Source organism: Sander lucioperca, chromosome 21 (assembly GCF_008315115.2).
Source record: "Sander lucioperca isolate FBNREF2018 chromosome 21, SLUC_FBN_1.2, whole genome shotgun sequence".
In the NCBI taxonomy this organism is placed as follows: domain Eukaryota; kingdom Metazoa; phylum Chordata; class Actinopteri; order Perciformes; family Percidae; genus Sander; species Sander lucioperca.
In genome coordinates this window covers 21,530,000-21,557,945 of record NC_050193.1, presented here as the reverse complement: position 1 = coordinate 21,557,945, position 27,946 = coordinate 21,530,000, and the positions used below count along the sequence as shown (strand labels likewise).

General features: G+C 40.8%; 1 protein-coding gene and 1 long non-coding RNA gene across 3 annotated transcripts; one reads left to right on the top strand and one right to left on the bottom strand.

Moving 5' to 3' along the window:
- Positions 1–79: 79 nt before the first annotated feature.
- tsen54 (TSEN54 tRNA splicing endonuclease subunit) lies at positions 80–11,464 on the bottom strand. 2 transcript variants are annotated; one of them, XM_031319043.2, is made up of 12 exons: positions 11,321–11,459; positions 8,189–8,347; positions 5,485–5,548; positions 5,288–5,371; positions 5,055–5,153; positions 4,922–4,974; positions 3,899–4,000; positions 2,507–2,972; positions 2,224–2,359; positions 2,059–2,119; positions 1,030–1,143; positions 80–767 (listed from the first exon to the last, which is right to left on the bottom strand). In XM_031319043.2, exons 1-12 carry the CDS (start codon positions 11,371–11,373, stop codon positions 617–619), a joined length of 1,542 nt encoding a protein of 513 aa, XP_031174903.1. In that variant the 5' UTR covers positions 11,374–11,459; the 3' UTR covers positions 80–616. The 2 variants fall into 2 exon arrangements, with proteins under 2 accessions (XP_031174903.1, XP_035852909.1); XM_035997016.1 differs by lacking the exons at positions 80–767; positions 1,030–1,143 and adding an exon at positions 1,312–1,332 and having other exon boundaries at positions 2,028–2,119; positions 11,321–11,464.
- Positions 11,465–12,492: 1,028 nt separating this feature from the next.
- LOC116063932 lies at positions 12,493–14,279 on the top strand. Its single transcript, XR_004108403.1, has 3 exons — positions 12,493–12,796; positions 14,060–14,130; positions 14,265–14,279. It is a non-coding gene; the product is annotated as an uncharacterized LOC116063932 (long non-coding RNA).
- Positions 14,280–27,946: the final 13,667 nt, after the last annotated feature.

Sequence of the window (27,946 nt, the reverse complement as noted above, 5' to 3'; positions counted from 1 at the left end):
TTTGAATTACTTCATTTCTTAAATGCACACAAAAACAACAGCAACTATCCTTAGATGGCACCACTGTAGCGCCAGCCTGTTTGCAGTTTTTGGTACCATCTTATCTTGTTTACGTGACTATTTGAGTGTTGTAGCAAACATTTATTTCCCACTAGGAATAAAGAACTCAATCTATCTTCGTGTTGTTGTTGCAGAAAATAAACAATAAAAAGACCAACTAAACAGTCCACATAAGTCACTCCGACGTTCTGTTGGTCCCAGAAATGAATAGGGAAAATACCTTCTCTCTCTGACAGCACTGCCATTAGTGTAAACAAAGCCTGAAAACTGATAAAGAATGGCTAGAATTAAAATAGGTCCAATTTCAGATCTGCTTAGAGGTAGTATCCGCACAGATTTGACCGAGGGATTAAAGCTTTGACAATTACACTCCCTTTGCATTATAAATCACTGGCCAGACACACCAAATATCATTTTCAGGATTCTTTTCTTTTCATCTGTAACATCAATGATTAGTTGTATTTTGTTTTATTTTTGTATGTCCAGCCAAGCAGACAGATGCAGATTATTATAAAAGTCCTGGATGCGTTCAGGGTTGATACATGTTTTACAGGTCTCAGGGGTACACATCAGTGGGCAGCTGGAAGTCTTTGAAGGTGTAGAAGGAGATGTCTCCGTGGTCCACTACAGCAAAGACCACTGGGATGTCTCCACTCTGGAAGCTCAGCAGCTTGATGGCTCGCAGGTCCGGCACAGGGCCATCGAAACTGAGACACAATGGAGACAAATGATCTTAGTTTTGTGAGAGACGCGGGTAAATGTGGTCTTCCAATCTAGGAAGTTGTGCTGAATCTTTATTAGTATTTTCTGACCAAAGATTAATCAAAAAATTGAAAAATAAAGATGAGACAAAAGCGCCATTCATCTGCAACCACTGTGATATTTATTTAATTTCAGTCAGATGTCTGTTGTTTACTGTAAGCCAATCTTGAGTAAACATGCCCTCATTCAATTTGTGCGATTGCTTACCTGCACACACACATCCGGGAGTAAGGTTTCCCCGGGTTGCTCTTCTTGAAGTCCGCCACTGAATCAGGTTGGTAAACATTGAAACAAATCCTCCAGTCATCTGAGCCTTTTAACCTGAGCGGACAAAGCACAAGGTTATTCCCTGAATGATTCACTCTCCATATAGTACCATAACATCAACCTCACTGTACAATGAGGTGGTGACAAACACCAGAGCCTCCTTTGTCTCAGAGTCCACGTGTGTTTGTAAATCAACGATCATTAGTTGTGATAGCAGTAAGACGAGCTCCGTTCACATTAAGTCACGTCACGAATAAGGCACGTCATTAACTCCTGTCATTTGTATGCGCTTCTCTCATTTTTGAAAATGTTGCTAAACAATATTTCACTGTCTCACCGCAACCTGAAGCAACACAAACGCAGCCCCTTTGCATTTTTTTTTTTAACATAGGGCTTTTTTTTGTCTAAAAGCCAACTTAAGGCCAGTTTATTCGTCAGCATTGAATCTATGCCATAGATACGGTGTAGATGCGTACCCTATGTCGTAGCCTGACGTGTACCTCCTGAGAAACATAACTACACGTCGGAGCAACACAGCAGTCCCTAACAACTGTAAGTGGTCGGCTTGGTTTCCTCGTCCATGTGTCTCGGTGGCTGGACACAACAACTCCTCTACACCTTCTCTCTTGTGGCATTGCAGCAATCTCAGTTAAAGTAATTGTTGTTTATTAGCTCCAACTCCAACACGAGCCGCTCAGTTGAAGTCGCCATTGTGTGAACATCAAAAAGAAACTTTACACAGTAGTATTTAAACCCTACCGCCAACTTTTGGTGGTCTAACTGCATAGTGACGCAGACACCAGTGCACAAGTATTAATGCTCACAACAACAGTTGTAGGCCAATTGCACAGGGGCTACATACAACTAGAAATCAGCCTCTCCTGATTGAACTGGCATCAGATAAGGCAAATCATTTCCACTTTTGACCAATTTTCAGTGTAAAAACAGGAAAAAAGAAACAACTGATACCTGGACGCCCCCTCGAGCAAATGTGTGGATTCGATCACACTGATTTTATCCAGCAGCTCCCCTTGAAGAAAAAGCAAAATTGAATCAGACACAACTAATCGATGTAGAATAAAATCCAGAAACTATATTAAGTGAACTTTACAGACTAGGTTCACGTGATCTCACCAGTGGGGATTGGTTGTCTTGGGTCATGTAAAGGAGTGACTTCCCTGTCCCACAGGTGTTCTGGTCGGCCTTTACGCTTCCCCTGCCGCCTCGCCAGGAGCTTCCTATACTCCGCCCAGTTTGTGCACTGCTGAACCTTAAAAAGGAATTTACAATGTGATCCCCCATAATCCCATTTTTATATATCACTTGAAAATAAGCTATGATTTCCCAGCTCATGTTTACCACAGAATTTGTGTGGAACCATTTTTCAGTTGCATTTTGATGTTAAGTTGCTACAAACCTCTCTGTCTTTGTTGACGTCCCACCGCCGCCTCCGCTTGTCCTCTTCCCTCTTCTGCTCTTTTGAGGACATCTTCACCTCCCTCAGGTTTATTTTTCGGGTCCAGAGGGCAATGTCACAGACTCCCACAGCCAAAGACCCAGGGAGCAGAGAGGGGTCTGGGGAGGCCAGGCAGCTGGAGAGGCACTTCTGGGATCCCAGGTCTGGGAAAGGGATGGAGCTGAAGTCCCAGCGTGAGGTCCTAGAAGCAGGCCGCTGATCTGGTCGGTCCCTGAGAACATCCGTCATCCACCAGGTCCTGCCCCCGCCTTTGTGTGCTGAACTCGCAGTGGCAGTCTGGGTGCTTGAAGTCTCTGGAGACATCGTCAGGTGTGACTCAGGACGTTTTTCCTCCTCCTCACCTTTGTAGCCGTGTTTACCCTCCTCCAGTCTGTCAGTTGTGGATTCTTCTTGTGCTTCAGTGTTACTACAGCAAGAGCAAACATTGTGTAACTTTCTCAATTTACATAAAGAACCACTGCGCTGACTAATGAAGGACAGTCTCACATGTCAAGTCGTTTATTACACTTTACAATAGGTCATTGCTGTGGAGTAATCAATGACTTGACCAACAATTCAATATCTTTGGAGATCACCTTGGACCCTGGGAACAGAGATTTCACTATTTTTGACACTTTACTTTTAGTTACACAATTAAAAAGTAACCGGCAGCTCGCTCTGTTGGTTGGTCGGTCTACAAAAATGTCCCAACCTTTTTTCTCCCTAGGATGCTGTAATTTGGCATGGAGGTCAGGTAGGGGTGTGTGTGTGTGTGTGTGTGTGTGTGTGTGTGTGTGTGTGTGTGTGTGTGTGTGTGTGTGCTTGTTTAACTATATTCGTGGGGTCCAAAAACCGGGAGTCCAGTATACTTGTGGGGTCCCGACAGCCTTGTGGGGCCAGAATGCTGGACCCCACAAGTTTAAAGGGGCTGTTTGAGGGTTAAGACTTGGTTGTAGGATTAGGGATATAATTAGGTTATGGTTAGGGTAAGGCTTAAGGTTAGGCATTTAGTTGTGATGGTCAACGTTAGGGTAATGCATTATGTCTATGACGGGTCCCCACAAAGATAGTGCCACAAACCTGCGTGTGCGTGTGTGTGTGTGTGTGTGTGTGTGTGTGTGTGTGTGTGTGTGTGTAAATGCATAAATGTGTGGATGCATGCTGGCAGCTGGGGAACTGTCCGAAATAAGCATTGCCCATCAACTGTCAGATCCATGAAAAAGAGATGGCAAACTGGTTTCATTTATTTCAATTCAAAATTCCTTTCTTGCTGATCAACAGGGTGAGCGGGCGGACCTGCCGGTATAATATACCATTCGATCGGCACAGGCCTAGTACAGGGCATGTGTTTACCTGGATGTTGGACTGGCGCTGCGCTTCCTCTTCAGTTGTCTTCCTGCTCTGTCACGACACTGAGGCAGGTTCAGTTGCCTCGCATAGGACGATGGCTCCGAACTGTAAGAAGCCAAACACACACACAGCCACGTTATGCGCGAAAAATAGACTCGTTAAACATTAGGGGTGGAATGGTACATGTATTTGTATTGAACCGAAACGGTACGGCCGTCTCGGTTCGGTACATGAATTTACACGGAGAATACACGGTATAAAAATAAATAAACCTTGCGTGCAAATTAATTAATGTAATGTGGAACTACTGTTACATACGCGTTTCTTAGGGACACCTAATCTGTAGCCCCGCCTTAGCTCTGAAGCTCCGCTTACATGTCGAGTCAGTCCAGTGAGTCCACATGAAGCAAACTAGTCCCTTCCATATACAACCAAACACGGATGTACTGTAGCTGTATCCCTTCTTGCCTCGACCACAAATGGCTTCCAGGCCCATTTGCTTCGCTGTTTGCTTCGCTGTTAGTTCCGCCATTAGCTTCACTGTTTGCTGCTAGCTCCGCTGTTAGTGTGTGAAGCTAACGCCACAATTCGCCAACTGCTGTGTAACCGAAGCTGCTCTTTTAACACCCCTGCTCTGTGCATTCACATATGAGAGCAGCGCTTGTCTCCCATATCACACTACTAGCTGATTCTAGCCTTCTGCATTTTTGTTATTCTTTTCCCTCCATTGTACTGAACCGAACCGTGATGTCTGAACCGAGGTATGAACCGAACCGTGACTTCAGTGTACCGTTCCACCCCTATTAAACATCCATTTTGACAGGATTCGTCTCTCTACACACTACATAATGAAGTGTGAAGTGTGAAATATCTAAAATGGAATTAAATATGGGTATAGATATTGGATTGATTAATGGAATACACTTCTTTCAGAAAAGTGATAGGCTAACCGACCTATTATCTTATATTTCAAAGCCTGACTGTATTTTCTAATCCTATCTGAATGGGCCGTTGAGATTGTGTTACCTGGGGTGGAACCTGTGCACCACATAGCCAAGCCTCTTCAAATGCCCGAACACCTTTGTGATTAAAAGAGTCATTAGACCAGTATGGCAGTGCAGTCGTCCTTAAGAATATCTGTGGGGACATTTACTTGTACCTGATATTGCTGGAGGCTCACTGTGCTCGAGGACAGAAACTTCTCGTACCCGTCCTGGATGGACAGCGGCAGGTCCCGGTAAAACACCTGCACGTTTCCCTGTTCACACAGCCACTCACAGAGGTCATCAATCAGTATTTTATAGATCACATGTGCTATTTAAATATTACTGAATAACACAACGAATGATGTGTAAACCACACCCTGGGGAACAGGTTTGAACTGCTACTCACACACTCCATCAGGTAGAGAGCCTCTTCGGGGAGGAGGAACTGCTTGCCTTTGGCAGAAAAGCCCATCGTCTGCCAAAACTTCCCCTATGTAAAAACAACAAATGCTGTAAGACACAGTATAATTAGTTGACTAGTGATTTATACGATAAGAGGTGTGTGTATTGAAAGATTGTTTCATTTATTGATACAGTACTCACAGCTGGAGACTGAAGCTCCACAATCTGCTCACTTGGAATCCATGTGGCCTTTACTAGGTTTCCTCTACAGTAAAATAAAACAGACAGTATATATTTCACTGCAGCACAACCTGACACTCAACCCACATATAATTAATCATTATTGACAAAGCATATAATTAAATACAAAAAGCAGAATAGACTTTTTTCAGACATTGTACTACTGTATTTACCTGACAGAGAACGCTGCAGATTTAAAATGTAATCACAAAATAGCACAATGACAATGTGGAGCAATCAGACATTAGTGTCATGGAGAGAGAGAGAGAGAGAGAGAGAGAGGTCTTGTGTCGTTTGATCGTTAACGTAGTGCTACTTTGCACATTTTTGTGGGCCTGAGGTGTATATATCACATTTTAGCTGCCAAAGCTCTGCTGCTCTCTCTCTGTCTCTGGTCCCACTCAGAGCAGTGAGCAGTGGGGGAGTGGCCAGCGGCTAGAGCGGCAAAAGCCAATGTGTGCTTCTTTTACCGACGATATCTTTTGCATTTCTTATCCAAACAACTTGGCACTGCACTTAGTCGTGCCCGTAGCAAGACACCTGTCAAGTTTGAAATCCATCGGACTAACGGTTCAAGAGATATGCGCTTAACACTCACACAGACAGAAAGACCTAGATGTTGATTAATGGAGCATTAAATATTTCCTACCCTTCAGCTTCTACTTTCAATACATTTTACTGGGTTAAAATTAAAACTTGCAGACCTGTGAAAGTTGCTTGACTCTGCAATCCATCACTGTGCACATTTATTCACCTATACTTTTTGCAGAGCAATGAGTGCTTTAAAAAACCCTTATTGTTGATGCATTCAAAGACATTCAGAAACCCAAGCTTTCAGAGTTGTTTGCTAAACGGCAAACCATTTTATATTAGAACCGCAACCCCCGATGGGGGTTTAGCTCTCCCTAATTTTTTATATTATTATTGGGCAGCCCAAGTTCAGAAGATAGTCTACTGGATGCACTCATCAGGTACCACTGATTGGTGTGAAACAAAATCTAAATCCTGCACAGCAACCTCTCTACAAGCCCTATTAACATCTAGCCTACCTATTAAAATAGCACAATATACACTAAATCCGGTTGTTCATTCTACTCTTAAAATTTGGACTCAGCTACGCCAACATTTGCAGTTAAGACAAGCGCTTTTGCTACAGAGCCCAATATGCACCAATCATGCATTCTTCCCTGCCCAATTAGACTCTGCATTTAAACAATGGCAAGATAAGGGCATCGCTCAATTTGGTGATCTTTATATTGATGGTCTTATTGCTAGTTTTAATGATTTGCGTTCTAAATTCAATCTTAAATCAAGCTGACCTTTTTCGTTATTTTCAAATACGACATTTTGTGAACGCCCAAAGCCCATCATTTCCGCATATTCCATCTAAGTCTCCTGCAGACTCTCTGTTTGAAGCTCCCCTCCATCTACAAGGTTTTAGCTCAAGAATGTATACAATTTTCATGTCTTTAAAAAGCGTAGGAACAGACAAAGTTAAAAGTAGATGGGAGAAAGAGCTTGGAACAGTATTTTCAGAGGAGTTCTGGAGCAATGCCCTCCATAGAGTGAATGGTAGTATCTCTTGTGCCCGATTGAGTCTTATACAGTTTAAGGTTTTGCACCGTGTGCACCTAAGCAGAACAAGGATTGCTTCTTTTAATCCTACTTTTAATAAGACCTGTATAAGATGTCACACTGGAGAAGCTGATCTGACTCACATGTTTTGGACGTGCCCTACACTTACTGTTTACTGGTCAACTATATTTGATACACTCTCTCAAGTATTTAACGTACAACTGAAACCAAGTGCTGAATTTGTTATATTTGGTGCTCCAGCTGATGAATCAAATCTGACTCGAAGGCAACTAAACATTATTGCTTTTGCATCCTTATTGGCTCGTAGACGGGTGTTACTACAATGGAAATCTGCGAACCCACCTAAAGCATCGCATTGGCTTCAGGATCTGATGTTATACCTACATTTGGAAAAGATTAAATATTCAATTAGACGCTCCCATAAATTTTCATATGTCTGGCAACCCTTATTATCCTATTTCTCTGCCATAAATGTACTTCCTGGGGAGTAGTGGGATCTACATTGGTACCTTTTACACACACCTCTCTATACGACAAACTCGTGGTCTTTGATGCTTCGGCACAAGTGCTCCAGGTGTTTACATTGGTACACATGTAGGGCTTGTGTTTATTGTTGTATCATTGTTACACTTTTGATTGTGGTGTCCAACCTTTTTTTTTTTTTTTTATTATTATTTTTTTATTTATTTATTATTATTATTATTATTATTATTATTATTATTTATTTATTCCTTTATTTATTTTAAAATTGTATTATTATTATTATTATTATTATTATTCTCATATTTTGTACTATTACTATTAATGAATATTATGTAAGGCAGACTGTTCTGGGTTGGTCGGGGAGGGATTGAAAATGTAAAAAATACAATCTCTGTACAAACAATAGCATTTGTCCCTGAAATAAAAATATATATATATAAAAAATAAAAAAAAAGAACCGCAACCCCCTTGTTTGTTTTTTTTTACAACATTTATGATTGCTTATTGTCTGTCTTTCACAGTCGATGACAACAGAGCTCATGGAGGTTACTCCTGGATGGATAGATGCTACGCCCATGCTACTCACAGCTTCTCCACTCTCTCCTCAGATATGAGGCTCCAGTGCTCATTCAGACTCTGCTCAAGCCGCTGTCTTTGCTCGTCTGAGTCATTGGGGAAGAAGTCCTTCTGTCCTCTGACTGGGATCTTGTGACTCCTGGACCGGGCTGCAAACAGTTCAGATGGACTGGAATTTAAAGAAAGAAAATAACGTTCAGCTTCTGACATTTGATGTCTTTTTATTTTACGAATTGACCGATACTGGTTTTTCAAGGCCGATACTGATACTGATTATTAGTAGTTAATGAAAACGATAACCTATATCTGGAAAAATGAAATTCCAATTAAGTTTGGAATGTTACAAACTCCAACAAAAAAACTTAAATTTTAAAAATGTTAAGCAATTATTTATTAAATTAGAAACGTTCAACATAATACACAGTAAAAGACTGTGTTGTGGGCGGGACATTAAGTCAGACTCAGTGGTGAGCAAAACAGAAGCAGAGGGACAGACCAGTGTTTCCTCTATGTTGATTTTGTAGTGGCGGCCCACCATGGCAAAATTTCTGCCACCACGGTATCAGAAATAGGGCTGTACAAAAAATGTAGTCGCGGTTGCCTTTTAAATGATCCTGCCGCTCACATTGCAATTTAACAACAAGTAGTAGGCCCGTCCAGTTTAACTCCACATACTGTTGTGTTGATGGAGTTTATTGTCAAAACGTTCGCTTTCTTCCGAGTCGACTATTAAACGAACAGCTCCACCAAAAACGTCACCACGGTGGGTCCGTTCTAAATGCAGACCTGTTGTAGATGTTAAGCCCTATAGTTCCTCAAAAAATACGGTTCAATCACAACTGAAAATATGCCTCATTGTGTGTGAAAAGAGGTGAATAAATATATTTGTTTGTGTTGCAGCGAAGTGTCAGTTCCATTTCATATGTAAAACATTTGGCGGCGGTGGGGGGGCGGGGGGCTGGAGGTTGTTGTTCGGACAGATCTGCCCCCACTGCTAAAAGAAATCCTAAAGGAAACACTGCAGACACAGAGCTGTAGCGAAGCCAAAGTAGTGCACTTACATATAAAGATACAGGTACAGATACAGATAATCTGCAGACTGCCCGGGCCAATAATCGGTCTATCCCTACTTTTATCACTTGATAAAGGCAAAACATATAAACATAAACTGAAAGGCTTGGATCAAAATATTGTTTTTAATAACATTTCTTAAGAGTTGATGCAGAGGTGGTCACTCTTACAGTTTTAAAAGACACAAGCCTTTCTCTCTTTAGCAAAGAATCTACTAACATCGGTCTCTGGACTTCTTAAAGAGACCTGTAAATACACTATTACAAAATCAGAATCTACTAAAGATGAAAACATAGGTTTTCTAAAACCTTCCACGAGACTTACATCCTTTAATACTTGCTATATTTTCAAGGCTGAGTTTGTAATTGTCAAAAAAAGTCTCATCAAGGATATTACATGTTATTTTAGTGCATTCAGTAATGTGCTTACCATTTATAATTCTTATGGAAACCAAAATAACCAGTTTTATTAAAGGAACACGCCGACTTATTGGGACTTTAGCTTATTCACCGTATCCCCCAGAGTTAGATAAGTCCATACATACCCTTCTCATCTCCGTGCGTACATACTGGGAACTATTCTCAGAAGGCGAAGCACTGCTACTTGGGCGGAGTGATTAGCGCTAACTCCACGCAAACTCTCTGCTCCTCAACACGGGGCTTCTCAGGTGCTGCGAGCAAATCACTCCGCCCAAGTAGCAGAAGTAGCAGTGTTTCACCTTCTGAGAATATAGTTCCCAGTATGTATACGGTTAGAAGATGGCTGTGTCTCATGTGACCTTGTTATTTGTACAGACAGAGTTACGACACGCACGGAGATGAGAAGGGTATGTATGGACTTATCTAACTCTGGGGGATACGGTGAATAAGCTGAAGTCCCAATAAGTCGGCGTGTTCCTTTAACATCTTACTCCGTAGCACTGTGGAGGTATGGCAATGGGAGACTACTAGATCATGAATACAAGATGGTTTGTTGCATGCTCTACTGGCAACTCTGTGGTATATTTATTTATAATATAACAATTAAAGTATGGTGTGTTTCCACTGTCATCATGAGTCATACTGTATGCTCATGACATGACTCACACTCATGAGACCTGGCCCAGACATGTTATTCAACAGTGGTGAAGGAAGTATTAAGATTCCCTTTTTTTTTTAGATTAATCGTTTGGTCTATACAATTTAAGAAAAATTAAAAAAACAAAAAACAAATTCCATCCCAGTTTCTCAAAGTCAAAGGTGATGTCTTTATTGTCTTTAAGGTGATTGTCTCTATTTTTATCAAACCCAAACTTTAGTTTAATGTGATATAAAACAAAGAAAAACAGAACATTTCCATATTTGAGAGGCTGAAAACATGTTTTCATGACAAATCACTCGATTATTTTTCGGTCTAGCCTACTACTTACAGCTTCTTTTTTTTTTTTTACATCATATGCTTGTATTTGTATTCCTTTTTACAGCTATACGGCATGGATATTTTAGAATGTAGTTATTTATAATTCGCATGCTGTTGTCTATATAAACGTAACGTTACATTAAAATCTTTGCTATTTTATTATTATGTTTCTACAGTATGTCTTTACCATTATTATTTTATCTTTGTTTCCCTCTGTACTCAGGTCTCACTTTGTAAAATTAGATCTCTATCTCAATGCGACTTGCTGATTAAATAAAGTGTAACGTTAACTTATAGCCTATATTTTACTGCAGGAATGTTAACGTTAATGTTACTTGTAAGTTACAGAGGATTTTTACAGTGTGGTAAAGTTATTAGTACTTTTTGAGGTGCTGAATATACTTCCTCTGTACACAACCGAGAATAACCATAATAATTCAAAAACATATCAAGGTAACGTAATGTTCACACAGACGCACAGGTTCTACCACCAATACGCTAGCTAAGCTTACGTTAATGTTAGCTAACAAACCGTCCCACCACAGGACAACAGTTAAGGAGCTCGGACAACGTAAAATATATGACACACAGTCACTGAGCGAGGAAATATCTAAAATGTATAATCCCCTGTCGATGAATTTGCTTATATTTCCCATAACAGACAGCTACGCACCTTAATATTTCACTGTAGAACTGCAATTCGCCTGTCTTGTTTAGGTCCGCCATGTTTACCACATGGCTGCAGTGCAGATTTCCTCTGGGTCCTGAAGCCCGTCATGTTCCAGAGGGTCAGTAATTACACGTAGTTACAAACTTTGCGGAACAGAGGGCGCTGAAGCCGTTCACTTAATACATCCATGGTTGAAGCACACATCTTTTTGTTTTCAAAGAATAAACACAACGTTAATTCAACCATTACATCATGTTTATAACTACCACTATCCACTGATGTGTTTATTTCATCAGACTTTTTAACTTGCAATTATGAGATACACATCTGTGTTTTTATAAGGGACTGTTCTTGGTCCGTGTACGTTTTGATAGTTTGTTTTTTCGTTTGAACCACAAAACAAAATAAGGAGAAACCACCTGTTTTTCGTTTGTAGTTTCAAACCAAAAACAAAGAAACGGTAAAAAAAAAAGAGCCGCTCTCCCGTTTTTGGTTTCTGAATCCAAAAACGAAAAACGACTAAACCAAATTCAAATAACGGTCCGATTTTGTTTTTTTTTAAATTCCTTTTTTCGTTTCTCCGTTTGAATATCTACATTAAAAGAAAGACAGGTTGGCCAAGTGACCCGGAAGTAATAGTAAATATGGCCTATAAAAATAAAAGCCAAGCTTTTAGAACGGTCATAATATGCAGCACTAACGTTATACCAGAGTAACGTTAGAAGAAAAAAAAAATCAATCAATAAATAAATAGGCTTATATAAACCTGGACCGAAAGAAATCTGTTAGCAACAGTAGTTTATTACAGTGATTTAATATCGTGCCTATCCACGTATACATCACCAGTCACGTTTAATGAGCGCATTGTTTGGTTCAATACAGTTGGTAATAGTTAACCTAAGAACTTATTGTGTGTGCAGAGTTGTTACTGTTATATTATATAATTAAATTAATATAATGGAAAAGCTACAGAAAAGTGTTGGGCCCATGGTTGGGCTATCATTGGATACCACCTGATGCATTTTGTTTTTCTAGCACCTCATATTCATTCAAGTAGTCTTCTTTGAAATGTGTACCTTGAGAATGTTTTGTTTACATTCCAGATTGATTATAAATGCTAGTTGTTGTCAGCAATTACTAGGCATATTGGTAATATTAAGCAGAATAGCCTACACTCTTAGAAATCGCTGTATATTTAGCAGCACAGTAGGCTACTGTAAAAATCTACAGTGCAATACCACATTTCTTCATTACAGTAAAATACTTCATTTTATGTTGCATTGTGGGTAATTTTGATGAAGCGGGAATATTTTACAGTATATTTTAGGCTTGCTGTAACCTGGCTGTAATATGCCATGGCAATAATACAGCATTGCTGTAAAAAACGACTCCTAATGTCAGTTACTCAGACAGAACACCAAACTGGCCCCCAGATACTGAAGGAGAAGCCTTGCTAGCGGGGGATGTTTGGAAGTTTTGGTAAGTTTGGTTTATTTTATGTATTTCATGCTAACTTTTATCATAAAGTTTCATGATTATACGCTCAAGTGTAACGTTACCACAACATCGTTCTTTTTTTTTTTTTATAGTGTGGGGTGCACTGGGCATCCTAAAGTTGCGATATCCTCACACTGAGTAATTTTCTAGCTAACCTTGTGACTTTAGTGTGGATAGCAAGTGGCTATCCTCTGAACATATTGTAGCCTACAGTTAATTGCATATCTTGTTTTTTTTTCTCTGAACAAAATACCCTTACATTTGTTCATACTAACTTACTTGTTACAGTTAACGTTACGTTAACATTAGTCTAGCTAGTAAGTACGTGTTCTGCCCATTACTTTCCAGACTCCGTTAATATATTGCTCAATTTAAAAGATCTGGGTTCCCCTTGACACATACATATAGCTAGCTAATACTCCTATTTTATAACGTATGACTTTGTATGACTCCTAAAGAAAGGCTTTTCATTTCAGCTTGTATTTAACTTAAACAGCTATTCTGTAAACTACCTTTAAACTAAAGTGAGATGAAAAAAACCTAGCTAGCTAACGTTACTGTTTGACATCCCGAAACAACGCCAGTTAGCATGTCCACGGAGCTTTTATAACTTATTATTTCATTAAATTAGAGATCTGCTTCGTGAAACATGATGCCGATTTGATCAGAATAACTTAGTGAATTACGAAAAGTCTGTTTGATAATTTTATTTACAGAAATGACTGACAACGAGGCAAATAAAATCTTCAACTCGTTCACTGTCTGAGGCAAACGTCCATTAATATATCATTACATTAAACAGAGCCGAGCTTTACCAGTAAACATCTACTCCTTCTTAAAGATCATTTATGTTTTCTTACGACTCATAAACATTCACTAACTATTTCGGCGATCATGATTTAACATAATTTGGTTTTTAACTTTAACTCCATGTAAAGAGATTAATGATGTTTCCCAGGTAACGTTAATGTTCGTCTGCTTAACGTCGCAGTTTACACATTTTTATTATTACTGATTCATTAAATCGGAGTTCTACAGAGTCAAACATGACGCCGAATTTAACGGTAGCAGAATAACTAACTTATTAAGACAAGGTATTTTTTGTCAGGTAACAAACATCAGTACCTATTGTCTCATAACCAATAATGACATCCAAAGTGAACCCACATTCATCACTATAGTCTACTCATGTTTCCTGGGACACTGTAACAACTCTTTGCTTAATGTTGTTTTATCATGATGCAGGTCACTGCAACCCAAGCAGACATTGAGGCACATCAGATGACCAGACAGACACCCCCACCCTCATTATGATGGTAAGTAAAATACAATCCCTTTATAATGGAATCCAGTCAGTTCCTTTCATTTGTGCAACACAATAGTAATAATATATGTGTATGATTTCAGAATAAAATACTGTAGGTAACAGGTTTTTTTTTTTTATTTTCAGGTGGATCTATTGAGGAAATTTTCATCATCATCAGCAGTGAAACATTTGCAGCTGCCTGCTGCTGCTCTTTGTGGAAACATGTTGAAGGATATCAACACTATCACATTTGACTGAAAGTTGCTGCAGCTCTCTGGGCTGAACTTGCACGAAAAATGTGAATGTCGTTGAAGACAGGAAAATGTTGAAAATTTTAAAAATGTTTAAATAAAATTATTTTTTAAATTAAGAACAATGTTTGGATTGCCTTTTGATTTGTATTTGTTATTCTGAAGTATACCTTATTAGTAGTACAATATTAGTAGCTGGAGATTATTATATAATATTATTTATAATAGTAATGATCAATAATATAGTAATAATTAACAGTAATGTATCAATATTAATAAAACTACATATTACAGTACAATAGCATCAAATTACAAAATACCATAAAAATATAGTAAAATACTGTTTGTGCTTTTACAGTATTGTTATATATACTGTAAATTGCATTACAGTACAGCTGCAGTAGTTTGCTGTAAAATCGATTTACAGTAACCTACTGGCAACCGTGCTACCTGTAATTTACTGTAAATATACAAAGATTGTTTACACTTAACAACTGCCATCATTATGTATTGCTACAGGACCACACTACAGAGAACACCTAAAGTTTGGATAATATTTATGGAATATCATTTATGGAATTGTATTTTTACTTTTACATACACACATTTTTCAGATAAAGTTCATGCAGTGATGCACAGTTCACTTCTCCATCATCTATTGCTACGATATCTGTCATTGCACAGTCCAAATGATATACTGAGCTGCAGTCAAGAGGGAGTGAAAGCAAACAAATGTTGATTGCTTATGCTGCTTAAGACACATAGGTGTACAGACACATTCTCATTTCTTAATTTTATGCCATTCTAAAACATTTTTATGTTAACATTTAAGCTTTCATGAAATATAAAGACAGTGCTGCAAGTCTGATCATAAGTAAGGGCAGTCAAAGTGTGGACAGATGAGGTCACCACCCAGGAGAGCCTTGAGGATTATACATCATCAGTGTGACATCTTACATCAGCAAATGTGTTGATGATGTGGTGATCACCTGACTGGAAACATCACAAACTGGTATGGGATGTGCACGGCCCAGGACCGGAGGGCTCTGCAGCGGGAGATTAAAACTGCTCAGAAGATCATTGGTACCCATCTCCCGAGCATCAGTGATGTCAGTGAGGTGAGGTGAGGTGCCTACGCAGAGCCCAAAGGATACTAAAGGACAGTACCCACCCAGCCACAGCCTGTTCACCCTGCTGCCTTCTGGGAAGAGTTATAGAAGTTTCTGCTGCCGCACCACCAGACTGCAGAGCAGCTTTTCCCCCAAGCTATCAGACTCTTAAACTCTAGTTCATCCTCAGCACTGCTCCACTGATTAACATTAATTTGATTTTAAATAAAATCAAAATCAAAAACCAAATGAAATGAACAACAATAAATACATCTGTATCAGTAATCTTGATTTAAAACAGTTACCAAAGACACCATACAGTCAGTCATATAAATACTGCCACCTGCTGGTAGAAAGGGGGAACATTACGGTGGAAACCACATTAAATATTCATTTAATTATATAATATAGTGCTAACAGTAACAACTCTGCACACACAATAAGTTCTTAGGTTAACTATTACCAACTGTATTGAACCAAACAATGCGCTCATTAAACGTGACTGGTGATGTATACGTGGATAGGCACGATATTAAATCACTGTAATAAACTACTGTTGCTAACAGATTTCTTCCGGTCCAGGTTTATATAAGCCTATTTATTGATTGATTTTTTTCTTCTAACGTTATTCTGGTATAACGTTAGTGCTGCATATTATGACCATTCTAACAGCTTGGCTTTTATTTTTATAGGCCATATTTACTATTACTTCCGGGTCACTTGGCCAACCTGTCTTTCCTTTAATGTAGATATTCAAACGGAGAAATGAAAAAAGGAATTAAAAAAACCAAAATCGGACCGTTATTTGAATTTGGTTTAGTCGTTTTTCGTTTTTGGATTCAGAAACCAAAAACGGGAGAACGGCTCTTTTTTTTTACCGTTTCTTTGTTTTTGGTTTGAAACTACAAACGAAAAACAGGTGGTTTCTCCTTATTTTGTTTTGTGGTTCAAACGAAAAAACAAACTATCAAAACGTAATGTTATTTTGATCTTACGTGTTAAGTCAAAAGTTGACTAAAACCAATGCGCTCTGGACAGGAAGTAACATTAACATGTCAAAATAAAAGTATGAGAGCTGTAATAACTGCCAGAAGAACAATGTACTTTCGCTTTTGCCTGTAGCTTGTCAGATTAAGCTACAGTTAATTATTTAGTGTTATATAAAGTATTTAATTGAGCAACATTCATTAATAGCCACAAAGGGAGTAAGAATGGATATTGTTTTAAAATAGAAATAGGATTACAATAAGTTTTAAATCACATTTTAAATAAAATCTGTATTCCCCTACATTATGTGTGGCGTTATTGACTACTTTTACTCTACTCTACTCCAGCCAGTAAAAACAGACAGAAAATATAAGGGCTTTTTTAAATTGCTCTGCAGAATATTGTATGTGACATGGTTGACCACATTAGCTGCCAATGAACATGTCAATGTGATGAAGAACATAAATTAACAAGTTAATGTGTACTGGAGACTCTTTCATTCTGGTCTGGTCTCCTCAGGCCCTGCAGACTGGACCAGAGTTCATGGTGAGCATGGTAGACCTCCTCACTGCTGGGCCTGTGCCTGGATCACCCAGCTCGTTAGATGTTCACTGCTCATACTAAGGCCTTGAAACAGTAGTTGGCCAATATTGGATAATAAAATATAATAATGTTTATTATATATTGTATGGAGCTGTGGACTCAAGTGGCAAATCTGAATCAGAAAAGTGGCCTACTGTAATATTCTAGCAGTAAACCACAAGTGTGGTCCAGTCTGCAGGGCCTGAGGAGACCAGGATGAGAGAAGCAACATGGCAGCTTCCTCACTAATATGATGAGAGGTTTGCAATGTGGCCCAGTTGTATCTGCAGGAGTTTTTCATCACGCTCAAATTAATGGCAGTTAAGTTGGTCAACCATGAATTCTGCAGAGTTGCAATAAAAAGAAGCCTTTTCATTTAGTTTCTTTTAGGAAGAAACCTCGGACAGACCCAGGCTCTTGGTAGGCGTGTGTGTATGTGTGTGTGTGTGTGTGTGTGTGTGTGTGTGTGTCTTTCTGTCTGTCTGTGTATGTGTGTGTGTGTGTCTGTCTGTCTGTCTGTCTGTGTATGTGTGTGTTTATGTGTGTGTGTGTGTGTGTGTCTTTCTGTCTGTCTGTGTCTGTGTCTGTGTGTTTATGTGTGTGTCTTTCTGTCTGTCTGTCTGTCTGTCTGTCTGTCTGTCTGTCTGTCTGTCTGTGTGTGTGTGTGTGTGTGTGTGTGTGTGTGTGTGTGTGTGTGTGTGTGTGTGTGTGTGTGTGTGCATGCACATACTTGTAAATATGCACAGGTCCTGTGTGTTTATCTTCTGTAAAACTCAATAGTGCCCTGTTGCACTACCAGGTCAAAATTTGCCCGGGAAGACCATAACTGCTATAAAATTGAATAAAACACCCAACATTTTATGAAAGTTGTGAATATTAATTTACTTGCGAAGAGCATGGAAGGGAACAATGCATGTTATTTTTGGTTAATTTGGTTGAAAGAGTGTTAGATGCCTTTTTACTAGCTGGTGTAAGATTAGAGTAACTAGTCAATAACTGCCACACATAGGCTAATAATAGATGAATGTAGATTCCATGTGATTTTAAAATTATTATTAAATAATTAAATACTTTATATAACCCTAAATAGCTAACTTTAGCCTAATCTGACAAGCTACAGGCAAACAATGTTTTCATAAAGTACATTGTTCTTCTGGCAGTTATTACAGCGCTCATACTTTTATTTTGACACGTTAATGTTACTTCCTGTCCAGAGTGCCTTGGTTTTAATCAACTTTTGACTTAACACGTAAGACCAAAATAACATTATAAACGAGACCTGTGTTCCATCAGATTTTCAATGATTATGCACATTATAAAAATGAGCCCGTATTCTTGCTCTTGGGTTAAAACAGAAACATGAATAACAAAAAAACAACAGTTGAAAAACGAGCAGTTTTCCAGTTAATTTTTAATTTGTATGGACATTGGAAAAACAAGAAAACGGAGCTCATAGTTTGGTTTTCCCACACTTTATTTTGACACGTTAATGTTACTTCCGGTCCAGCGCCGCATTGATATGAGCCACTTCTGATCTTCAACACGTAAGCCAATACAAAACAAAAACGAGACCTGTGTTCCATCAGATTTTCAATGATTATGTACATTACAAAAAATTAGCACGTATTCTCGCTGTTGGGTTGAAACGGAAACATGAATAACAAAAAACAAAAGTTGAAAAACGAGCAGTTTTCCAGTTCATTTTTAATTTGTATTGAGATTGGAAAAACGGGAAAATGGAGCTCATATTTTCTCTTTTTCGTTTTTGGTTTGAAACGAAAAACGAAATATCGACCCGTTTTTTCGTTTTTTCGTTTTTTCGTTTTTGGTTTAAAACGAAAAACGGATTATACTTTAGTACCCTGACCCCGGGTGACCCCCCCCCTCAACAAAGAATAATTTGTTTAGAGCAATCTATTTTCCTCCGGTGGTCAATTCCATAAATACAGAACGGTCCTTAAAGTTAATGAATTTGAATTTGCTTGAACGTGCTTCCTCAAACTTGTCAACTAAAGAATATGTTTATAGTCACCTTATTCTTCGCCTGTTCTATTTCCCATGATTCATAACAGGTTCAACTGACTAAATGGTTTTCTACTGCACAAGACTACGGTGATAGTTTTATTTAAGTTATTAAAGTAGTAGATAATTGTTCGGTCAAGATGGGAAGTAGACGGTGGCTACACACCGCCGATGAAATCTCAAAAGATCGTGAAGCCGACCGTATCAGAGTGCCACATCCCTCAAAATTGACAGGTTGGGTGGATGACATGAAGCTATGGCCAGGAGTTAGCCATATTGACATAATTAATTATTATATCTTTTCGGAGGGTGTAGATCGTGAGGAGATGCGCAATTACAAAAGCACAGAGGCCTTCAATTACTTCTATAGTAATAAAGTCGGGCGCATTTTTTTTACTAAAGCATGGAGACTATGTATTTTTGAAAGCACAGGTAGACAGGAGTGAAAGTGCTAACCAGCCTAAGCTTATTGCTAGGGTTATGCTGCAGCAGTCGGGGGTGATAGAGACTGTCGGATGTTCATGTATTGCTGGATTAAGGAGAACGTGCAGTCATGCAGCAGCTATCCTTTGGAAGGTATGAAGAAAAAAATTTTTCCTTTTGTTTTTATCTGTGATTTAATAAAAATAATGTGATCAGATCACTTTTGATGAATGTTTTTTTCGATTTAGTTTAGCGATGTGGGGATGACAAAATCTGAAACACATGGCAAATGGATATAGATCAGACTCTAGTAACATATTAGGTGAATATGCTCATTACAGGTTGAGAATGCAGTTACTACTGGGAAGACAGGGCTTGCATGTACAGATGAGCAGCGCAGGTGGAATGCAGGGACAGTCAGGAACCTTGAGCCGAAACGACTGAGGGACATAAACTTCAGCCACCACAGGGCAGGGGATGAATTTAGCATTAGGGTGTCAGGTGCTCAGCCACTACCAAACACATCATAATATATGTCCCATGCAGAATTTATAAATAATGTAGACAAAGACCCAACAAAGCCACTTTTCCTGTTAAAAAAACAGTCTATTGGGCAAGTGTTAAAGTGTAAAACCAGTAGTGTAACCCTGCAGCCTTGCAAATACTGCATTAGATGCAAGATTTTTAAGACCCCATCAAACCCATGCTGGTTCTGATCTCACATGTGAGACATGTAAAAGTTTCTATGAGTTGTATGTTCAAGCGAACAGTGCACAGGCTTTTACTTTAGAATCTGAAACAAGGGAGCAGAGTTCTTCCGATTTGTGGCAGAAAATTGAGAATAACTGCAAGTTCAGCTAAAAAGGTTCCGTCTAGAGCATCCATTAATCCTGATAAGTTCATGGCAGAGCACGTCTACCCCTCCTTTCGTGGCAACTATGCCACAAATTATGGTAAGGAGAATGAGGTGGTTGCTGGTAATGCACTTCGAGAGCAAGGCATGAGTATTACACATAGGGGCATCGTGGTTAGTGTCACAGAGCCAGGGTGTCAGCCAGCCCAGATGGGGTAATTGACTCAGCTGTCCTACTCGAAATAAAATGTCCTGTCCCAAGTAAACTCCATTCTACCCTCTTGGATCAACTTGACCATAACTGCAGTGATATCAAGCTAGTAGATGAAGTACCACAACTTCAGAAAACAGGTAGCCGAGGATATTACATGCAGGTACAATTAGGCATGTTTTGTGCCGGTCTGAATATGGCCAAATTGTTTATCTGGAGCCCAAATGACACAGTTATGTTCACTGTACCATTTGATACCATACCATACCATTGATTCTGGAGAGGGTAGGACATCTGAAGAGATTTTATTTCTCAACAATGTTGCCCCAGCTTGTGGATGAATTTGTTGGTCAGCGACTGAAACTGCAGAGCAGATACATGAGCATAATGAATTCATAGAAAATATCCCTCAGAAACATTTTATTCAAATCACAAAACAACTGTTAAGTGCTGCTGCTGTTAGCAGTATGAAAAAATTTTTTTTACACAATCAATTCCGTACATTTAAAAATGCTGAGCATAAGTATTGTTGTACATAAGTGAATATTGACAAATACAGAATGTTGTTTATGTAAAATTGTATGCAAATCTGTTCAAATCTATTGTACACAAAGAATAACAACAAATGTCATATAAAGTATATATAAACAATAAAAAATTACAAAAGGCAGCGAGTGTCAATATGAAATATACAGGAGCAATTTATGTAGATGTGTAAAGTGTGTGTGTGTGTGTGCGTGCATGTGTGTGTGTGTGTGTGTGTGTGTGTGTGTGTCTGTGTGTGCGCGCAGATGCAACTGCAACATCAGAACATCACTGTTGTCACTTATCACTCACGGATGAGATCACCCTGTGACAGTTTCTCAGATACAGAACCCAAATGCAGACCAGGGGTCTGTTTCAGAAAGCAGGTTTAGTGAGATGAGGGACACTCTGGGTTTTCTGTTTCAGAAAGAGAGGTAACTTAACCTCAAAGTCAGTTACTATGGTAACTGAGTCTGTGAACCTAACCTGGTCGGGAGCAGGTTTTCTTCAAGAAACCTTGAGTTTCTCTCAGTCTCCTCCCTCTGACACAGCGCTTTTTCATTTCCTCATTCATTCATTCAGTCTGTATCAGGCGCATTTTAGCGCAGTTTGTTACTGTATCTGCATGAATAAAAAAACAGGGTTGGTTTATTAACCATGTTACTATAAAACAACTAATATGACTAAGACTATAAAACGTTTTTTTTTCTCAAAACATAGCATTTCCTTTTGTTGATGATCCCGTTGATGAAGAAGCTGTATTACTTCGCAGGGTGTTGAGATGATATTGAGGCCCTGATGCATTTTAATTTCCAGATAACTACCTATTTGAGCGGTATCGTTTTTCTTCCCAGTCTATCAGTTATGTAGCTTATATAACCTTATCCGTCCTCACTAACGTCACCCATCGTGGACATGCTCTACATCCCAGTAGATTTTTTGTGTCGCATTACATTTTTTTTGCACACGGCAGTTTTCTTTACAACATTGGTGATGCGGAGCATTTTGGTAAAGCCACTGTATAGCAAAGCGCTGTCAGAAGAGTGACTCGCTCTGAAATGTGATTTAAACGTTTTTGTAGTGTTCCCTGGACACAAACCAGTAAGAGACATTAAAAAGGAGTCCCACAGTATTGCAGGTAAATGATGTAAACCCTTTGAAATAAAAGATAACAAATTATAATTCTGTTAATGATGGTGCTGCAGCCTCAGAATGGGATTAGTAGGCCTAGGACTTTTTCGCACACAGTATTGCACCTAAATGAAATAGATTATAGGTTCAATACCATTTCACCAGTAATATTATACTTATGATTAAATATGATATTAATACACTATATTGGAATATGCGCATTTACTCTAGCAATTTTGTCCCACACAAATTCTCTCTCTTTTGCAGCAGCTGCTGTGATTGCTTTTTTAACAAAATACATGTTCAAACTCGCTGTATGTGCGCATGAGTATTTCCGCCGACCCGTTTGTTTGTGGTTGTTGCCATGGTGAATCGTAGTATCATGGCTCCATTCATGCTGCCTTTTTATTGTGGTGGTGCACGTGCATGAACATACTCTGAGTTGATTGAACCAACTCATATCAGTTGTTTGAGTTTCCCATCTCAGGGTAAATCAACTCAGACACCAGGGTTACACTCAGAGTTTGTTAAACCTCCTTCCTGAAACGGACCCCAGGACAAGGTAGGTGGCGAAAAAGGTGAGTATTTATTGAAGAACACAGGTAATGCCAAACGTGGAGACAGGTGAGTCCGGGTGATGGGGGCTGAAGGTGGGGACGAGTGGGTTGGAAGGGGAGAGCTGGGAAACAGGAATCTTGGTGGTTCGATATGGTTGGAGGTTCAAGTTGCCAGGCAGAGGTGGAGAGAATTTCCCGGGCGAAACTGCAGACAAAGGAACAGGAATCAGTTTAGCAACAAACAAAAGCAACAGAGCAGCAAAGCTAACTGACAAAAGGATTAAGCTGACACGCAAACACAACATACTGGTTAGGCTAACGAGCAGGGAATGGATGTCAGGTCACAGCTTATATGGTGTAGAGATGATGATCAGGACCAGGTGTGCAGATTGCTGATGAGCCACAGATGAGTGCAGTTACAGATGATCCTGGGTTTCCCACCTTGCTCCTCCTTTAAATAGTCCAAGATACCAGAGTTCATAGTGATATATTTGTCAATGGCACGTCCTCCATATCCAGCTGAGATAAACATGATTAGGCCACATGGGGCAACAGCAACAAGGTATTTGATTGTGTTGTGCGAGCAGTAATGGCTGTAGGACTCCCCTCTAGAGTCAAGATTTTTCACACAGGTGTTGGGAAAACTTTTCTTGAATGCAGTTAGCATAGTGGCCTTAATGGTTTCTCTTGGGAGCCAGATAATAAGAGGGCGCAAGACCTCCTCCATTTTATCAATCCAGAATGAAAATGAAATAGTGCATGCATTCCCATTATGTTTCCACTGTGCCTGATCACGTGCTCTGCATGTGCACTCTGTGTGCCTACACTGACGACGCCCCCTGAACGCAGCAGCGAGTGCCTGAATGACGCAGAACCTGAATGACCACCTCCTGCCGGGCCCCACATTGGGAGCTAGCCTTTTGGGAGTTCTACTTTGATTCAGGGAACATCCAATCGCCATCAGCAGTGATGTTAAAGGGATGTTCCACCAGGTTTGTCTCCTACGTTTCCTGTGGCGCGACATGAAGGTAGATAAAGAACCGAAGGTATACGAGTGGCAGGTGCTTCCTTTCGGGACAACATGCAGCCCGTGTTGTGCTATCTGAGCCAAGAGAAGATGCCCGTCTGTCAATAGAACGCTGTTTTTATGTTGACAACTGTTTACTGTTTCAACTGTTTAGTCTTCCCTCCGAAGAGCAAGCTAAGAAGTTGGTCAACAGACTGCATTCCCTCCTCATGGCGGGTGGGTTTGAACTGCGGCAATGGGCTAGCAATGTGCCCACAGTCATTGACAACATACCTGAAGAGTCTAGGTCAGAGAGCAGCATCCTCTGGTTCACCCAGGAGATGGCTGACCCCCAAGAGCGCACTCTCGGACTCGTATGGCATTGCAAGTCTGATACACTGCGATACAAGCATCACCAGAATGAAAGTCCAGAGCCCACCATGCGCAACATCTATCGACTGTCTATCGCTCAACAGTACGACCCTCTCGGATTTATCGTTCCATACACCACGAGAGCCAAGGTCATCGTGCAACATCTCTGGGACAAGAAAAGAGGATGGGACGATCCGCACCTACCAGAAGACCTTCTCCAAGCCTGGCAGTTGTGGGAAAGTGAGCTTCCCCAGCTGGCACAGATCACTCTGCCAAGATGTTACACTGACCACAGTTGGAATTGCAGCAACAGCAGTTGCAGCATTCACATGTTCTGTGACGCCTCTGAGCGTGCGTATGGGTCTGTGGCATACCTGTGTACCGAAGGGGAAGTCCATGTTGTCTTCTTGGCTGCAAGATCAAGAGTCACGCCTAAGAAGCAGCTTTCAATCCCCAGGCTGGAACTGTGCGGAGCCCTCACAGGAGCGCAGTTAGCTTCAGTCCTTAAGAGAGAGCTCACCCTTGACATCCAGGAGGTGGTGTACTGGACAGACTCAACCACAGTACTTAACTGGCTTCAGTCAGATTCATGCCGGTATAAAGTGTTCGTGGGAACCAGAGTTGCAGAAATACAAGAGCTGTCTGACCCTGCAGCCTGGCGCTATATCGATTCAGCAACCAATCCTGCTGACGATATTACAAGAGGGAAAACACTGACTCAGCTTGCTGGAGAGAATCGCTGGAGTAAAGGGCCACCTTTCCTTCAGTTGTCGGCCAAGCATTGGCCGAAGGCACCAGAGGGAGATCATACAGAAGAGTTAGAAGAGCTGAGGAAGGCGGCGTTCTGTGGTCTGCTCACAGGAACAACAAGTCCTACAATACCTGATGTTCAGCAGTTCAGCACATATCAGGAACTCCTGGAAGCCACTGCACAGTCGATCCACGGGGCGGCCGACAGCACTACTCAGCCTGTTGCCAATGACTACTCTCAAGCCGAGTTGGCCCTCCCGAGACATGCTCAGATGGAGAGCTTTCCTGAAGAGTTTGCACTAATCAAATCCGGAAAGACCATCCCGACAAGCAGCAGATTGCTTACCCTTGCTCCCGAATACGATGAGTCGTCTGACCTGATCTAGGTTGGAGGTAGACTCCTGAGCCAGGACGTTCTGCACCCTGTCCTTCTAGCCCCCACTCACCCAATCACAAAGCTCCTAATCCAGCACTGTGATAAGCAGTTGCATCACCCTGGAGCTGAACGCGTCTTCGCTGAGCTGCGCAGGAGGTATTGGATATTGAGAGGTAGAGAAGCAGTGAGGAGGCATCAACATAACTGTCATGAGTGCAGGAAGTGGAGAGGCCAACCAGTGGTCCCGAGAATGGCAGATTTGCCCCCCCTCAAGTTTGAGGCTTTTCCGACCTGCCTTCTTTTCAACAGGGATGGATTGCTTCGGCCCTATGCTCGTCAAAATAGGCAGACGAACTGAAAAAAGATGGGGCATCCTGTACAAGTGTCTTACCACCAGGGCAGTCCACCTAGACCTGCTGGCGAATGTGGATTCTAATTCCTTTCTAATGTCCCTCAGACGCTTCATAGCTCGTAGGGGAAAGCCCTTTGAGCTTTTATCTGATCAAGGCACCAACTTTAAAGGAGGAAGTAGGGAGCTGCATGAAGCGTTCACTACCCTGGAGCCTGCCCTCAGAGATCTGCTGGCAGCAGAACAGATCCGGTTCCGCTTCAATCCACCCGGGGTTCCTCACTTTGGTGGGTCGTGGGAAAGAGAGGTGCGATCTGTGAAGACAGCCCTCCGCACCACACTACGAGCTCAAACTGTGTCAGAGGAAGTGTTGATGACTGTCTTGATTGAGGTGGAGAGCATCCTCAACTCTAGGCCTCTGGGCTATGTCTCCACGGACATTGCAGACCCGGATCCTGTCACACCCAACTCCTTGTTGATGGGGCGGCTGGACTCCTCCCTGCCACAAGTGGTCTACCCAGAAATGGAACTGCTTAGTCGCAAGAGGTGGAGACATACTCAAGTCCTGGCCGATCATTTCTGGAGGCACTTCATACAGCATTTCCTGCCCACCTTGCAAGCACGACAGAAATGGAATATTGAGGAAGAGGACATCACCATTGGGACTGTAGTCCTCATTGTAGATCAGCAGGCTCCAAGGGCTCTGTGGCAAGTGGGAACCGTGAAGACCGTCATACCTGGAGCAGACGGCCATGTGAGGACTGCGGTTGTCCAAGTGAAGGATCGGACCTACACTCGCCCAGTTGCACGGCTCATCAGACTGTCTGCTTTCCCCCGCAATACTGCCGAGCCGTCATGGACCCTGAAAACAAATTTGCATACCAAATTTGGGGGCGGCTGTAAAAAAGGCCATGCCCTGTGCATGCATTCCCATTATGTTTCCACTGTGCCTGATCACGTGCTCTGCATGTGCACTCTGTGTGCCTACACTGACGACGCCCCCTGAACGCAGCAGCGAGTGAGAAGCACGGAGGAGCAGACATGCTGGACTTGAGTTTAGTCTGCGGCGATTGTTGATGGACAGTTTCTTTCTAGTGTAGTTTCTATGCGTCCATGGAAATGTAAGTTTAATTGTTGTGTTAGGTAACACACAGTTAGTGTTTATTAGCCGTGAATGTATTTAGGTTTCTGTTAGCCTACAACGGGATTCAGAGCTAGCTGCTAGCTTGTAATAGTCTGTTTAACTGTGTTTTACATTATCATAGCTATATTTCGGTTGTTTATTCTGTTTAAATGCTTGTTATAATTCTTATTTAAAGATTTTTTGGGGCATTTTCTCTTTATTGACAGTTGATAGACCGGAAAGGGGGAAAGAAATGGGGGATGACACGCAGCAAAGGACAGCGGGTCGGATTCAAACCCGCGCCGCTGCAGTACTCAGCCAACATGGGGCGAACGCTCTTACTGGGTGAGCTAGAGGCCTGTGTGGTGGTTGTGGCACCTCAGGTATGCCCTTATCCTCCTGGTCTGTCACTTCTGCTGTTGCTGTAAAAACAGAGCACATAGGCTACATGTTAAACTCTACAGTTTGTCCTTGTTTTCTCACACTGACAACATTACAGTAAAAGCTTATGATAAATGGTGATGGAAGCTCTTCCTCGCTCAGACTAACAACTACCTGGCCCACATAACGATAGCAGCTAGCTCTACGATTGCCCTCAGTGGAGTTCATAGCACTAAACCTACAGTAACATTCAGTGGACAAAGGCATAAACCATTAATGGCCATGTTTTTAACACATTTACTCTATCCAGCGACATAATGGGCATATTGTTCATAAAAATGTAGGTTAGACTGCCCACAGATGACATTTTATTTTTGTAGCAGGCCGGTGGAGCTTGTAAAAATGTAAACAACTGGAGGTAGCTAACTAGCTAACTAGGTTAGCTGTGAAGTGGTGCTATCGCTAACCAGCTACACAATTCAACATTGAAAATGGCTTACCTGTAATTGTACATCTCTTCTTCACCACTGTTCTATCATATCCAAGTTATAATTTTGGGTTGGGATGGTCATCCATGGTGCTTTTGTCAACAAAATGGTGTGAACAGACATACACCTTTTTCGGTGGATGCTTCAGTTTTAGTGCAGCTAACCACTCTAAACGTCTACTCTCTGGCATTGAATGTAGCTGATACGGAACCGGACATGGGCATTCTCTCCTTTTTATCTTATGATCGAAGCACTCAGTTTCTAAAAAGTTTTTTATCTTCTTTGAATTGTTAAAACAACCAGCAACAGCACATGTGGAGCCTGAACTCA

Coding starts and splice junctions, on each gene's coding strand:
- tsen54 (XM_031319043.2), bottom strand. CDS start 11,373: ATGGCGGACCTAAACAAGACAGGCGAATTGCAGTTCTACAGTGAAATA. Junction 5,372..5,484: donor TGGAGCTTCAGTCTCCAGCT/GTGAGTACTGTA, acceptor GTTTTTACATAG/GGGAAGTTTTGGCAGACGAT. Junction 2,120..2,223: donor AAGACAACCAATCCCCACTG/GTGAGATCACGT, acceptor TTTTTCTTCAAG/GGGAGCTGCTGGATAAAATC.